The sequence below is a fragment of the Hyla sarda genome, chromosome 6 (assembly GCF_029499605.1).
Source record: "Hyla sarda isolate aHylSar1 chromosome 6, aHylSar1.hap1, whole genome shotgun sequence".
In the NCBI taxonomy this organism is placed as follows: domain Eukaryota; kingdom Metazoa; phylum Chordata; class Amphibia; order Anura; family Hylidae; genus Hyla; species Hyla sarda.
Window position 1 is genome coordinate 203578297 of NC_079194.1, and position 17003 is coordinate 203595299.

Genomic DNA, 17003 nt, shown 5'->3' on the forward strand with positions numbered 1-17003 from the left:
GCACTGTGGCTGGCATTGCTTTAGGGCACTGTGGCTGGCACTGTTTAGGGCACTGTGGCTGGCATTGCTTTAGGGCACTGTGGCTGGCACTGCTTTAGGGCACTATGGCTGGCATTGCTTTAGGGCACTATGGCTGGCACTGCTTTAGGGCACTGTGGCTGGCATTGCTTTAGGGCACTGTGGCTGGCACTGTTTAGGGCACTGTGGCTGGCATTGCTTTAGGGCACTGTGGCTGGCATTGCTTTAGGGCACTGTGGCTGGCACTGTTTAGGGCACTATGGCTGGCATTGCTTTAGGGCACTATGGCTGGCACTGCTTTAGGGCACTGTGGCTGGCATTGCTTTAGGGCACTGTGGCTGGCACTGTTTAGGGCACTGTGGCTGGCATTGCTTTAGGGCACTGTGGCTGGCACTGTTTAGGGCACTGTGGCTGGCACTGCTTTAGGGCACTGTGGTTGGCACTGTTTAGGGCACTGTGGCTGGCACTGCTAAGGGCACTATGGCTGGCATTGCTTTAGGGCACTATGGCTGGCACTGTTTTAGGGCACTGTGGCTGGCACTGCTTTAGGGCACTATGGCTGGCATTGCTTTAGGGCACTATGGCTGGCACTGCTTTAGGGCACTATGGCTGGCATTGCTTTAGGGCACTATGGCTGGCATTGCTTTAGGGCACTGTGGCTGGCATTGCTTTAGGGCACTGTGGCTGGCACTGTTTAGGGCACTGTGGCTGGCATTGCTTTAGGGCACTGTGGCTGGCACTGCTTTAGGGCACTATGGCTGGCATTGCTTTAGGGCACTATGGCTGGCACTGCTTTAGGGCACTGTGGCTGGCATTGCTTTAGGGCACTGTGGCTGGCACTGTTTAGGGCACTGTGGCTGGCATTGCTTTAGGGCACTGTGGCTGGCATTGCTTTAGGGCACTGTGGCTGGCACTGTTTAGGGCACTATGGCTGGCATTGCTTTAGGGCACTATGGCTGGCACTGCTTTAGGGCACTGTGGCTGGCATTGCTTTAGGGCACTGTGGCTGGCACTGTTTAGGGCACTGTGGCTGGCATTGCTTTAGGGCACTGTGGCTGGCACTGTTTAGGGCACTGTGGCTGGCATTGCTTTAGGGCACTGTGGCTGGCATTGCTTTAGGGCGCTGTGGCTGGCACTGTTTAGGGCACTGTGGCTGGCATTGCTTTAGGGCACTGTGGCTGGCACTGCTTTAGGGCGCTATGGCTGGCACTGCTTTAGGGCACTGTGCCTGGCAGTTAGGCATAAAGCTGAAATGTTTTCCTAGCTGACAGCCCCGGCTCCTGTACACACCTTCTCCAGCACAGGGATTCCTATCCGCACCTCCCCACTCGTTAGCCTGCAGCACTGAGCCCCGCCCACTTAGCGCGTCCTCGGTTGCCGTGGTAACCCCCGGTAGACTCACTGCAGCCGCCTGTATTCGGAGCCATGGAGCCTGGCGTGGTGACCGTGCTGCCGCCCCTGCTGCCGCGCACTAGGTACCGCAAGAGCTGTCTACATGTGTGAACGGAAGCGACAGATCAGGTGTCACCTCGGGGGAAACAGCAGCTGCGACTGATCTCTATGTATCAGCCATATAGGTCAGATAGAGGCACCAGGAGTTGTGCGCTGTGTGTTATATCCTATATAGTGGATCCCTGGGGAACACTTGTCATGGTGACTGCTATACCTGTATACGGCTCCTCCCTATACAAACCCCTCAGTGGTTCATCTGCAGTCATCATTGTGCAGCCATAGGCTGTCCAGGAATGATGGGAGTTGTAGTTTTGCAACAGCTGGAGGCACCCTGGTTGGGAAACACTGCCCTAATGTGTCATTTGGGCTTCATTTCAGATGTATTCATTGAGGATAACAGGACAGAATAGTGTAGACCAGTGGTCTCCAACCTGCGGACCTCCAGATGTTGCAAAACTACAACTCCCAGCATGTCCGGACAGCCAACGTCTGTCCGGGCATGCTGGGAGTTGTAGTTTTGCAACATCTGAAGGTCCGCAGGTTGGAGACCACTGGTGTAGACCGCTGCACTATTTTATCAAAGTCTACCTCTAATTTTGGTCCAGGCGGCAGGATATGTTCTTAAATTTTATGGTTTCTTCAAATCTGACCAGATATTGATCTGGACAATGCTCTGCAAGGGATTTCCAGCAAATGCGTCTCCGAATAGTCTATAGTCTAAGGCTAAGTTTCTACTTGGTTTTGTTGCCCGAAAACACGGGACAGCATTTTCCTGTGTTTGGTGTTTTTTTCTGTTTTTTTTTTAATTTTTTTTGCGTTTTTTGCATTTTGAGTGGAAATTGCATTTTTGGCCCCTTTGGCGTTTGTTTTGGTACCCAAAATTTGTTGGGTACCAAAAAAATTAAATAAAAGGATTCAGTAGTGATGGAAAAAAATTTATTTAATGGAATTAATATTTTTTATAACGAAATTTGAATTTTTTAATAATGTGTGTTTCACTTTTTTTCTCTATTTTTTAAATTTTGTAGGTAGTACTTCTACTCCCAGCATGGAACACACTGTTCCATGCTGGGAGTAGTAGTACCTGTACTAATAGACATATCGCGCGATGCAATTGTCCATAATTTAGCAGAGATATGGAGCGGCTCTATACAGCGCTCGTATCTCTGCACTATACTCCGGCCAGTGATATTTTCTGCCCAGAGCTGTGATTGGCCGGATGGTTGCAGCCAATCACAGCTCTGAGGCAAGTATGAATGAGCAAAGTTCTAATCATATCACTGGCCGGAGTATAGTGCAGAGATGCGAGCGCTGTATAGAGCCGCTCCACATCTATGCAATAGACAGGAACGATTGTATTGCGTGTCAGGAGTGATACCCACTGTGATCTGTCCTTAATTGCAGGTACTACTCCTCCCAACATGGAGCACACTCTGCACCATGCTGGGAGCTGTAGTACCTGCATTAATAGACAGATTGCAGCGAGTATAATTTCTGAAACCTATTGCGATCTGTCTATTAATGCAGATACTACATGGAGTGCGCTCCATGTTGGGAGTAGAAGTACCTGCAGTTAAGGAAAGATCACAGCGGATGTCACTCCTGACACCCGCTGTGATCCTCCTGTATAATGTATAGATGCAGCGGCCGCTCTTCTATGATCTCCTGCACTGACGTATATATACACATATTCATATATCCCACAGAGAGTTGTGATTGGCTGGAACCATCTGGCCAATCACAGCTCTGCGGGAAATATGAATAGGTGTATATATACGGCAGTGCAGGGGACAATAGAAGAGCGGCCGGCCACATCTATACATTATACAGGAGGATCGCAACGGACCAGGGTGATCTGTCAATTAGTATTTAGTATTACCTAAAAAAATTTAAAAATAAAGACAAAAAAATGTAAAACACACACACACTACATTTTTTATAATTGTCGGCTACATTTTTAGTGCCCTGCCCGCCCACATAAATTGATCACTCTTTTAAAAATAAAAATAAATGTTGTTATAAAAAAGATTAATTTAGTTAGATACAATTTATCCCATCACTACTGTATCTTTTTTATTTTTTAATGGTTCCCTACGAAATTTAGCACAGGGGCTCCGTAGAGGAGATCAGGGGGGCCCCAGCGCTCGGACCCCCCACGATCTAAAAACGTATCCCCTATCCTTCGCATAGGGGATAAGTTTTAATGCATGAGACTTACCCTTTAAGACTTTTGGCAACCATCATTAGCTTCAAGAATGGTACAGTTTTCTTTTATACCCTACACATCGCTTCAGTGCTTCTGCTCATGGCGGCGTATTGCCGCTTCGAGCAGGCACATGTAAAGGCACCATACAGCGGTCCTTCAGCGGCGGTTCTGCAGCGTAAAATATGCTGGGGATCCAGCCGCTGAGGACCCCCGCAATCTCGGTGCAGCCCCCGGCATTCTGTACCGGGCTCTGCCTCAGAGACGGGGACGTGACGTCACGGCCATGCCCCCTAGGGTCGCTACGCCCCCTCCATTCATGTCTATGGGAAGGGGCGTGACAGCTGCCACGCCCCCTCCCATAGACATGAATGGAGGGGCGTGGTGTGACGTCCCCAGCAGCACGACCCCTGAGATCATACATCTTATTCCCTTATCTACAATGTTGACTTAGTTTGGATGGCAGCTGTCACTCAATAGTTAAAAAATCGATCTTGTAGCCTTATTCTACTTATTGGTGAGGTTCCTATAGCAATATGCCATCACTTTATAAGTTGAGAATTTCTAGCGTGCTTTCACGCATGCTATTTTGATGTTTTTTTTTTCAAGCCAAATCAAGACGCGTATAGTAAAGAATTCTACTATTTTACAATCCAATCCAAAAAGAGCATCAAAAGCTGCATGAAAACTGCATTTGGGAAATCGTCTCTAGTTTATCAATAGATCACCGTTCTCTTTATCACCATCACAGTATCACCCGCTTGTTCTAAAAAATAAATTAACATAATTGAACACTAATGACCTTTTACTGCAAAAAAATGCTCTTTTTAGTTTCACTAAAATTGTGTAATGCATTGGGAGTACTTAAGCCTGACCTATTCTTTGTAGATATAATCTTGAATAATCCGTCTGTGACCTACAATCCATCTGTCAGTAGCAAGGAGACATGGCGAAAAATACGGATTTTTACATTTCAACTTCCTGGTTTAGAGGGGGGGGGGGGGGAAACCCATAACAGCAGAATGATTGACAATATGTGTTAATATTAGCTAAGCAAACAATATAGGAAAAAGAGAGAACTGATTGGATGGAACCAATGAGCTCCTAATGATGGATAACATTGGGGTAATACTGTGACACAACAAGTTTATTGTAGTTCTCCAGCCTTAAAGCAGTGATCATTGTCCTTAACAGCCGATCTATTGAACCTGTAGGGCCATTACATATAACCATACAACACAGCTCAGGCCATACATGGCTTCACCTGTCCCTACAGCCCGTGCAATATAGGGGACTGGCTTGTTTGTGCTTAATGGGATACTCCGCCCCTAGACATCTTATCCCCTATCCAAAGGATAGGGGATAAGATGTCTGATCGCTGCAGACCCCCACGACCTTGGCTGCAGCACCCCAGACATCCGGTGCGCAGATCAGACGACTGACGATGCGAGGCGGAGGCTGGTAATGTCACGGCCATGCCCCCTCAATGCAAGTCTATGGGAGGGGGCGTGATGGCCGTCACACCCCTTTCCATATACTTGCATTGAGGAGGTGTGGCCGTAACATCATGAGCGGTGCACGGCCGTGATGTCTCGAGCCTCCGGCACTGCACCCGACGCTCTGAACGAACGCCAGGTGCAGCAGGGAGATCCTAGCGGCGGGACCCCAGCGATCAGACATCTTATCACCTACCCTTGGATAGGGGATAAGATGTTTAGGGGGGGGAGTACCCCTTTAATGCAAGTTTACCCATTCATGTTAGGGCTGCACAATATATCTCAAAAGCAATCGAATCGCGATTTTAGCTTTTTGCGATATAGCGATACGGCCCCCAGGGAAAACTTGCGAATACCTGCTTGGGCCGGCTCACATGTTCTGCTGCAGGAGGGGTCCGGCCAGAGCGGGTAAAAACAAATTTATATACTAAAAGTCCGTGTTTCCCAACCAGGGTGCATCCAGTTGTGGCAAAACTACAACTCTCCTAGTATGCCCAGACCGGCAAAGGCTGTCCAGGCATGCTGGGAGTAGTAGTTTCACAACAGATGGGGACATCCTGGTTGAAAAACACTGAGCTAAGTAAAAGGGCGCAGGGAGAAAAATAAAAAAAACCTTCTGCTCACCTACTCCCAATCCCTGCAGATGCTGGTTCCCCCTGTGCGGTCCGGTGTCTTCTCTTCACCATTCAACTTGTAGGACCTTTTCAGCCAATCACTGGCCACAGCAGTGTCATATGTCAAGCCAGTGATTGGCTTATGGTGAAAGGTCTTTTTTGGCAGCAAACACACTGGGTTTCCGGGATCCGGTTGGAGATTTGAAAACCGCCCGGGAAACCCAGTGTATTGCTGCAGGACAAGAATGTGGGTGGGGTTGTGACAGGGGGATATGTGACGGGGAGAATGTGACATGGAAGGAAGATTGTGACAGGGGGGAGAATGTGACAGGGGGGAATGTGACAGGGGGGGATGTGGCAGAGGGGGGGAATGTGACGATGGGGGGAGAATATGACAAGTGGGGAGAGAATGTGACAAGGGGGGGAATGTGGCAGGGGGAGGGGGGGGATTGAATATGGGGGTAGAATGTGGCAGGGGGAATGTGACGGGGGTGGGGGGTTGTGGCAGGGGGGAAGAGGTGAAAATGTGATGGGAGAATGTGACAGGGGGAGAGAGAAATTAAATGGAGAGATGTAAAATGGGCTGTGTGCATAAAATGAGTGGATAGTTGTAAAATGGAGGACATTGGACATGAAATGGCGGGATTTCACCATTTATTTATTATATCACTTCGCATATCGAAATTGCAATATTTAGGCCCAAAATTGCAATCGCACATTTTCCCCATATCGTGCAGCCCTAATTCATGTAGTAATCCATTCTGTTCTTTACCTGAAGGCTGCAATTTCCTGCAATTCCCACATCAAGAAGTGATCAAGAAGACACATCTAATATATATTCTTTTGTCCAACCCGGCATCAACAAAGTAAGTATGATGTCAAATAGAAAAGAAAAAAGACCAGTAAGGTACTATATGAGATATTTTACCCAGTTAAAGGGAACCAATCATTAACTTTTACCATATATAACGCATTGCGTCTGTTTAGAGAGCAGACAATGATGTGGGCCGTTAATCACACCGAGGACAGGCTTGATGCTATTTTAGGAAGCTCCGTTTTTTAATTTCTAGCTTTTAAATCTCCCACCTCCTCCCTCAGTTTGTACCATACAAGATATTGGACGCCCATAAATTGCACAGAAAGGGTTTCCAGCTGTGGCCATAGACTTGTGTCTCAGTATGTAAACAAGATATAGAGATCCTCTAAACCAAATTAAAGGGGTACTCCCCACCCCTAGACATCTTATCCCCTATCCAAAGGATAGGGGATAAGATGTCGGATCGCCGGGGTCCTGCTGCTGGTGACCCCCGGGATCTCGGCAGCAGCACCCACCTGTACGGCTTCCACCTCACACTGGCAACGCTGGAGGCTTTGGATCCCGACAACAATGGCAGACGAGTGTGACGTCACGACTCCGCCCCATGTGATGTCACGCCCCGCCCCTTCAATGCAAGTCTATGGGACGGGGTGTGACGGACCAGCAGCGGGACACTGGCGATCTGACATCTTATCCCCTATCCTTTGGATAGGGGATAAGATGTTTAAGGGTGTGGAGTTCCCCTTTAACACAGATACATTGAACTTAAAGGGGTACTCTGCCCCTAGACATCTTATCCCCTATCCAAAGGATAGGGGATATGATGTCTGATTGCGAGGGTCCCGCCGCTGGGGATCCCCGCGATCTCGGCTGTGGCACCCCAGACATCTGGCGATGACTGGCGATGCGGGGCGGAGGCTCGTGACTTCATGGTCACGCCCAGCTCATGAATTCACGGCCATTTTTTCTGTAAATCTTGCATTTTGTCCTAATACTCTTACAATTAAGCATTTACATTATGTATTTAAATTTACCTTCATGTAGAATCTTTTAAATTCAGCAATTGGTAATCTTTCTACCTGGCCGGCATACGGAGCAGGACAGACCATCACTCAGAAGCACAAACCATGTTCAGAATCTGATACACGCGGTACCAGGTAAGTAGAATAGTATGCATGCTCAAGTTAACTAGTAAACCAATAAAAGGGTTTTCTGGGAATTGAAGCGGTCAGCTATTTTATGTATTATGTTTACAAATATGTGGGAAAGATGAATGTATGCAGCTTACTAATATATAATGATGTATTGTGTTTACAAATATAGTATGTGGGAAAGATAAATGTTTGGGAAGCATTTTGTTCCATTTGCAAACTACTTCTGTCCAGAAAAGGGCCACCCGCCTCCCTGACTGAAATGCACTGCACTTGCGCTATTTAACTGGATGTGCAGGACATTCACAAATGATGGAAGAAAGTGTTGTATAACATACAGGAAACTCGCTCACTGCGTTTCAGTGGAGGAGGTTAACGGACAGTGTCCATTTGCTGGCATTTTTTGGAAAGGAGCAGCATGTGGTCAAGACATGGGTAGGCTAATAAGAAGGGACATGGCATATGGCGCTTCTCGGCCTTTTGGCTAAGATCATGTGCAGTATCTGTTCTTATCAGTGTTCATTTCAGTATTGGATCGGGCATCACTGGTGTAGAGCTGGTGAGGAGGGGTGCTGCATGGAGGGGACAGGTGTACCAGGGCTGGTTTTGAGGAATCAGCTCAACTGCTGCCCTGATGTGACTTGTTCCCTCCGGGTCTCGCCATGAGGCTGGGAGGGTCTAGAGCCGATGTACTTTAGTGCCTCGGGGAGTGGTGACCCCGAGGTGCCGAAACTCATTGGGTGTACTGGCTCACTGAGTGGAAGCACTGGCACCATGAACTCTTCACCTTGTGGCACTCGCCTCTTGATTCCCGGCCTTCTGGCTAGGATCAGAGAAATTTTTATAGATCCGGCTGGATGTCCGGGCAGTATATCTGCGTACATTCACATTTATTTATTTTTGTCACTGTGTCACAGGATTGTTAGGATGCGGTAGCCCTTCTGGGTGTCCCTCCTAGCGGTCTAGGGGAGGTGTGTGCGGCCATTAGGTTCCACACCTGCCTGCAAAAACCCCTGGTATTCCTGCATGGGCAGGGTACCAAATGTTAACAGCTGTGCGGGCAGATACCTTTGGGGCATTGAACCTGGAACCTTGCAGGTACCTTTTGGTCTGGAGGAGAAGGGCTTACCATAGACCGCATCCTTTGTGCACGTTTTTTTAGTGTAACACGTTTTGCACTTTTTCTTGCACTTTGGGTGATTCGAGAGCACGTTCCTTGACTCTTAAAAAAAAAAAAAAAAAAAAAGAAGGGACATGGCTTCAAAGAGAGAAAACAAAAATTATAGAAATCTAAAAATTATAAAAAGGTACGGTACGTTGAATATATTCATCTCTCCTACACAGTCAGCAAAATAAAGGGTGGCAGCACCCCAGGGGTCAGACCCATCAACTGTTAATCCATATCTTAAAGGAGAAATGCAGTTTACCATGTGCATCTTGTCATATATTCTAAGTGGCATAGACAATAGCAAAGAACAAAATTAACCTCCTATTATCCTGAGTAGAAGATCCTGTTGTTTGTTTCAGTTTCCTTTCCATAACAGCTGGTGCAATTCCCCACTCCTAACAATATACTTCCTCTGGAGAATAGAGCCTGCGCAAATTCTTCTGACCCAATAGCATGGGGCCAACACAGGCTAAGAATGGAAAGATGCAAATTATAAAAAAAAAAGACTGTGTTCACACGCGGCATTGAGTTAGCGGTACCACTGCTATTTATTTCTGCTATTAACTGCAAAAATTGTGGTAAAAATTGCTGTGGGACAGCTGAACGCCTCATGTGAACACCGTTTCAGGGGCTGATAAAGAATACATCCAAATATAGACAATAGATGTGATGCATGTAAAAAAACAAACAAAGTAAATTTTCCATTTAAGTGCAATATTTTTTTTTGTTGGGTTTGTCCTATTGCATTCAATTACTATTCTCGTGCACTTTTCATCCTAGTAGAATGAGAGTTAACATGGTCAGCAGTGTCTATGTTTAGTAGAGTGGGCTGTAATCCCTCAAAGTTGTGTTCTGTATTGTGGAATCTGTATCCTTAAAGGGTCACTCCCATTAAAACTAATTTTTGCTATTGCACTCCTTATGGTAAATAAGTTTTCTATGTTTTATTTGTGCTTATAAAAGCGCACATTTTCCCCAACTTATACACAGACTTAGGACCGAGGTCCAAATACAGAAAGTGCAGCCCGGAGTGCTGAGGAAGGGGGGGGGGTTGTCCAACCAACAGCATATGGCAGTTAAGTATGAGAGGAGCTATGATTGGATGAGGCTGGACCCCCCCCCCCCCCCCCCTCAGCACTCCAGGCGGCACTTCCTGTGTTTGGACTCTGGTCCAAAGTCTATGTATGAGTTGGGGGAAAATGTGCTCTTGAGCTTTTTTAAGCACAAATAAAACATAGAAAACTTCATTTTTTTAAGCAAAATATATTAGAAATCTTTTTTGGAGTGCAATAGAAAAAATACATTTTAATGAGTTACCCTTTAAATATTTGTCCCCTATTAGCCATTAGACGAAGTAATACATGCAATGAATGAATAATACCATCACACAATGACTGTTTAATACTGCTATATAGTGACTGTATAGTACTTACATTTACTGACAGATAATAACACCATATTAAAACACTAAGTATTACCACCATATAGTGTCTGGTTAAAACCAGTTTCATGACCAAATATTACCACCATTTAGTAAGCGATTAATACCACCATACAATTACTACTTTATGAAGACCATTAAAACCACTATATGGTGACTGATTTAGACCCCAGACCAGACCACAAAAAAATTGAAACACAAGACCAGACCCCAAAAAAAAATCATGCTCCAGACTTTAAAATAAATTTAGTCCCAAAACCAGACACCAAAATGAATTCGGAAACCAAATACCTAACTTACTGATTGATTAGACCCTAAACCAGAGTTCAAAGACCTTTTTTTCATACACACACCACTCACAATCCCTATGCCTTTTTTTGTTGTAGGCACTGCCAACAGGGCACTATGGGCCTCATTCAACAAAGTTGTCTAAATGAAAAATTTTCTTTGTTGCCAATAGCAACATTAAGAGCTCAGATTTAATTTCTTAAATCCCCTTGGAAAAGTGAATGAATAAATATGCCCCTATTTCTTCATGCTTGGCAGCTTAAGAATATGGGTGCAACGAGCAGAGAATCCTGGAGCAGAAGAGAAATGTGGAGAAAGAGAAATAAATAGTTATGGCAACCATGATTATTTCACCCCAGGCTCAATCTTTTTCTTTTTTTTTTTTTACTTTCATTAAATGGGTATTCCGGCCTTAGACAATATGTCTGATCGCAGGAGTCCCACCGCTGGGACCCCACAATCTCTGTGCAGCCCCCGGCATTCTGTACCGGGTGCTGCTCCCGAGATTAAGACATGACGTCATGGCCACGCCACCGCATGACACCATGCCCCCTCCATTCATGTCTATGGGAGGGGGCGTGACGGCAGTCACGCCCCCTCCCATAAACATGAATGGAGGGGGCATGGTGTCGTGAGGGGGCATGGCCGTGACATCATGCCTCGGGAGCAGTGCCAGGCACAGACTGGATAGGGGATAAGATGTCTAAGGCCGGAATACCCCTTTAAATAGATTAAGATGCCCTGATCTCACACCTTTTTTACAGTTTCTTGGTACACCCTTCCCCAGATATGAGGGTTTGTTGTTTGTCTGACAATTCAGGGAATCGTCACTTGGGCAGGAACTTAATTTTAATAGTGAGAGTGAATATCAGGTTATGGGCGGGATTGTACAGTCTCATTTTCACCTCCTTCCTGGCCCAACTTTGTGGAAGTGTGACAGGTGGCCATGTGGAGTGGACACAAAAAAAAAAGTTAAAAACTATTTTTGGGGACATTTAATTTGGGTATCATTACTGCGGAAATGATTGTTACTGGCATTGTAAAGGAAGATGGTTACGTGTAAATAACCTTGGTTTTCTTGTAAGCACAATTTTAATTATTGCTCCATTTTACAGGTCAGGCAAAGAAAATGTCACCGTGTCCAAGCCACGGTATCTGGAAAAACTTGAGTCCTACTTGAGAAGAGAACTTCAATCTCTGGATTCAGCCAAAGTAATTTCTCAGGAACTAAGGTTACAGGTCAGTTACAGAATGGCTACATGTCAGTATAGCTATAACTGACACCACTGAATGTCTTAAAACGTCTGGCTGACTCTGTAAGGACGTTCCTAAACATCCTTCTTGAGCCTGCAGCTGTACGGAAATAGTGCCGGTGAAGAGTAAAGGCAGGCAGTTTATTACCGTCTTTCCCTTCTCGGTCACTGTCTCTGTGAGTTCTAGCAGTGTATAAACAACTTTTTACAATAAAACACTAAATCATATAATAGAAAGTGGTGTATCTCTGAACACAGCATATGCTCATCTCTTGTATGCTGCCCCCACATAGGAGAACTGATAATAGGGCACTAAAAAATCATATGGAATACAAGAGGGAAGTAGGACAGAGTGAATTAGTTGAGTAAAAGGTTCATTCCAGTCATTTAACTGGATAGGAGAGAAATGTTCACTGGATAGGAGAGAAATGTAACTTGGAATCCTATCTTTGGAATAGTGGACCTTAGTAATGTCTCTTTGAAAACTCCTACCAGTGGATGGGTGATACATTCTTTTGGCTGAAGTACCCTTTTAAACTTTTTTCTTACTTTTTAAAGTGTTAGCTTCACTTGAAAAACCTTTTACATATTAAACAGAGATGTCAAAAGTTTTGATTGCTCGGGGTCTCAGTGCTCGGCCCTACATGTTGAAATTCCAGTGATTAGTTTCAGAGATTATGAGAGCGATAACACCAAATTTAGGACACGTACTCCCCATTTACTCCTTAGACCTTGTAACACTAACACGACACAGGGAAGAGTCTAATTTCACCATTTTCACTTGTACTCACTTTTGTTGCCAAGGTTTAGACATTAATGGCTGTGTATTGTTATGTGTGTTGTTTAAGGGGACACAACATTAAACACTGTTAGGGTACGTTCACATGCGTGGATTTTCACAGCGTATTTGGCTGCGGATCCACTGGTGAAGGCCCGCTCTATGCTGTCTTTACATGTACCTGCTGGTAGCGGCAATACGCCGCTATGAGCAGACACACTGCAGCGATGTGCGCGGCGTACTCGCACATCGCGGCCACTCTCCCTGCTCCGAGCTAGGCAGAGAGCTCCCATGATGTGCGAGTATACTGCGACTCGCACATCGCAGTGTGCCTGCTGGTAGCGGTGTATTGCCACTACGAGCAGGCACATGTAAAGACAGCAAAGAGCGGGCCTTCACCAGCGGATCCGCAGCGTAAAATACGCTGAAAATCTGCGCGTGTGCATGTACCTTATACAGGCTGTGCTCTCACTAATTTACATTGTAGCAGAGCATCATCTCTTCAGTGTTGTCACAAGAAAAGATAAATATTTTTTGTAGATATTTTATTATGGATTCATTCCAACGTGGGTTAGTGTCTTCTCATGTTTAACGGGTTATTTCAGTTTTTTTTCTTCAACCTTTGAGCCCTTGATGCCAAGTTATAATACTGTGTTATATGCTTCCGTGTGATGCTTTATCCCTTTTTCATGCACATGACCCACATGGATCTGGCTGCATGGAATGCTGGGAAACATACCGTATATACTCGAGTATAAGCCGACCCAAGTATAAGCCGAGACCCCTAATTTCAACCCAAAATCCCAGGAAAAGTTATTGACTCGAGTATAAGCCTAGGGTGGGAAATACATCATCCAGACCCGTCATTAACATCCTCATCATCATCACCGCCTGTCATCATCCAGACCCTCATCATCATCACCTGTCATCATCCCCTTGTCATCATCCCATACATCCCCTTGTCATCATCCCACACATCCCCCCTTCATCATCCCCTTGTCATCATCCCACACATCCCCCCTTCATCATCCCCACCCCCCTTCATCATCCCCTTGTCATCATCCCACACCCCCCCCCCCTTCATCATCCCCTTGTCATCATCCCCACCCCCCTTCATCATCCCCTTGTAATCATCCCACACACCCCCCTTCATCATCCCCTTGTCATCATCCCCACCCCCCTTCATCATCCCACCCCCCTTCATCATCCCCTTATCATCCCACACCCCCCCTTCATCATCCTCTTGTCATTATCCCACACCCCCCCTTCATCATCCTCTTCTCATCATCCGCCCTCAGTGGTCTTCAACCTGCGGACCTCCAGAGGTTTCAAAACTACAACTCCCAGCAAGCCCGGGCAGCCATCGGCTGTCCGGGCTTGCTGGGAGTTGTAGTTTTGAAACCTCCGGAGGTCCGCAGGTTGAAGACCACTGCGGCCTTCAACATCATCCAGCCCCCTCTCACCCCCCTTTAGTTCTGAGTACTCACCTCCGCTCGGCGCTGGTCCGGTCCTGCAGGACTGTCCGGAGAGGAGGTGGTCTGGTGGTCCGGCGGGCTGCTATCTTCACCGGGGGCGCATCTTCTCCGCGCTTCCGGCCCGGAATAGAGGCGTTGCCTTGACAATGACGCAGAAGTACGTTGGCAATGAACGTACCACTGCGTCGTTGTCAAGGCAACGTGACTATTCTGGGGCCGGGCCCGAAGCTCTTAGAAGAGGCCTCCCCGGTGAAGATAGCAGCCCGGAACCACTATCCCACCGGACCACCTCCTCTCCGGACAGTCCTGCAGCACCGGACCAGCGCCGAGCGGAGGTGAGTACTGTACAGAACTAAAGGGGGTGAGAGGGGGCTGGATGATGTCGAAGGCCGCAGTGGTCTTCAACCTGCGGACCTCCGGAGGTTTCAAAACTACAACTCCCAGCAAGCCCGAACAGCCGATGGCTGCCCGCGCTTGCTGGGAGTTGTAGTTTTGAAACCTCTGGAGGTCCGCAGGTTGAAGACCACTGCGGGTGGGGGAGTACACTCGAGTATAAGCCGAGGGAGGTGTTTTCAGCACGAAAAATCGTGCTGAAAAACTCGGCTTATACTCGAGTATATACGGTAGGCTGTGCCGGATGTGCTTTGAGGCTCTATCACCTACATGCTGCACTGCCTTGCCGTGCATTTGTTCAGGCCCATCGCTACAGGACAGGCAAACCAAGCAATTGCAGAGTCGGTGCTTGTTGTGCCGGGCTGTCCTCCTGCCCCTATTCCGGTTCAGCAGCTCGGCCTGTTGGCCGGCCGGGCCAGCAATGCGAGAGCAGGAAGTAGAGATGTCCCGCCCCCAGTTAAGTGCTGTACAGCTAGGGGCGTCGGCCTCGTATTGACGTTCGCTCACGTCAAGGTCAAGGTCAAAGACAACAGTAAAATAGAAAGACTTGCACTATAGCACTTCCAGGTGTGGGTCCTGTGCACGAAAATGGGACAAAATGAAGCACAGGGGTAAAAGAAAGCATATTATACGGTATTATAACTTGCCAATATGGGCTAAAAGGCTGAAAGAAATACCCCTTTAACTTTCTATATTCTAGATGTAACACTCTCCTGCAGTTCTACTGAGCTGAGATTTTTGGCGCCATAATTACAGGCCCAGTATTCCTGTCTGAATGAAACCTTTCTTTCATGGTTAAGAGATGTAAACTAGACAAGAATTCAAGCCTTTCTTTATGTTCCCTTTTTAGCCGTACAGAGATGTCTTTGATTATTTCATGGAGGATTTTAAGACTTACAAACCATTGCTTTGCGCCATTAAAAATGAGTATGAGGTCACTCTCGGTGAGTATGATTATTCCATTTAATTTTTGTTTTCCTGCATACATATATTCCATACATATATTAGCCTTTTCAAATAAAATATTTATTTCTATTCTTAACTTTCTGCATAATATAACTCCCCTGTGTTTAGAGGCACTTCTATATTTTATTCCAGAATTAAAGGGATTATAGGGAAGATTATAGGCAGATAATATGAAAATAAGCCAAATAATCCCTAGGTGTGCGATTAAACGGAATGTGTGATCAGAAAATGACCTGTGGTAAATCCTAACTTGTCTCCTTTAGTAAGTGACACTTCTGGATTATTTTATCATTTAACTCTGTACCATACCATTGATCTGTTTATTCTTACTAGAAATGGATAACTAAAATATCAACTGGATGGTGTGTCCCAGCACTGCCTGACACTATCCAATGAAAACTGACAATGCCAAAGTGTGTAGGTAACACCCACTTGACTATTTAGTCATACATTTCTAGTAAGAATAACAGAGGGACGGCGCAACACAGAGTTATACGTAAAAATGTTCCAGAACAGTTATATTTTATGGCTACTACAGGAATTCTTGAGGACTACTAAAACAGGCCTCTGGTCATCTTTTAACCCCTTAAGGACAATGGGGGAGATTCATCAAGACCTGTGCTGAGGAAAAGTTGACCAGTTGCCCATAGCAACCAATCAGATTGCTTCTTTTATTTTTCTGAGGCCTTTTAAAAAATTTAAAGAGCAGCGATCTGATTGGTTGCTATCGACAACTGGTCGACTTTTCCTCTGCACAGGTTTTGATAAATCTCCCCCAATGGACTTAAAGGACATGTCCGGTGCTCACTTTTCTTATTGTATCCATTCCAGGCTGCAAAAAAAAAAGAAAATAAGCTTTCTCTTGCCTGCCTACGCTCCCCCGGTGCTCCGGTACAGGTGTTCGTTCCCGGGGCTGTATTCTTCTTACTTCCTGTTAGCCCGGCACGTCACACGGAGCTTCAGCCTATCACTGGCCGAGGCGGGACATCGCTGCGGCCGGTGATAGGTTGAAGCTCCGTGTGACGTGCCGGGCTAACAGGAAGTAAGAAGAATACAGCCCGGGGACCGAACACCTGTACTGAAGCACCCGGGGGAGCCTAGGCAGGTAAGAGAAAGTGTGTTTTCTTTTATTTTTCAGCCCGGAACGGATAAAATAAGAAAAGTGAGCACCGGACATCTACTTTAAATATACTTCCTGGTGCGTTAAATACCAGGGCATCAGCACGTACATCCAGGGACCTGCCGGTAATGACAGACATCAGGGATCATGCATGCACTGAACAATATTGTATGCATAGCACTGAACAGTATTAGCTATTAAAAGATGCTGTAAATGGTCTCCTATAGTAATGTTAATGATCCATTACGGTGACTTGCGAAAACTTAAAAAAATAATAATAATAATAATAAAGTCATAAAAATGAGAAAAACATACTTATTTTGTTTAAAAATGGTTAACTTTTTAAAAAGCAGTACAATAATAGTAAACC

At 46.0% G+C, this 17003-nt stretch overlaps 1 protein-coding gene and 1 non-coding gene across 3 annotated transcripts in view; both read left to right on the forward strand.

Annotated features, from left to right (window-relative positions):
• Nucleotides 1-1371: 1371 nt before the first annotated feature.
• The window catches only part of TSNAXIP1 (translin associated factor X interacting protein 1), a 59460-nt gene continuing 43828 nt past the window's right edge, over nt 1372-17003 (forward strand). For both annotated transcript variants that reach the window (XM_056526288.1, XM_056526289.1), the window contains exons 1-5: nt 1372-1493; nt 6562-6649; nt 7645-7757; nt 11764-11887; nt 15398-15491. In XM_056526288.1, the coding sequence (XP_056382263.1) occupies nt 1444-1493; nt 6562-6649; nt 7645-7757; nt 11764-11887; nt 15398-15491 (469 nt within the window). In that variant the 5' untranslated portion in view covers nt 1372-1443. The remainder of the gene's footprint in view (nt 1494-6561; nt 6650-7644; nt 7758-11763; nt 11888-15397; nt 15492-17003) is intronic.
• On the forward strand, nt 8216-8410 carry LOC130277950 (U2 spliceosomal RNA). Its single transcript, XR_008845647.1, has one exon. It is a non-coding gene; the product is annotated as a U2 spliceosomal RNA (small nuclear RNA).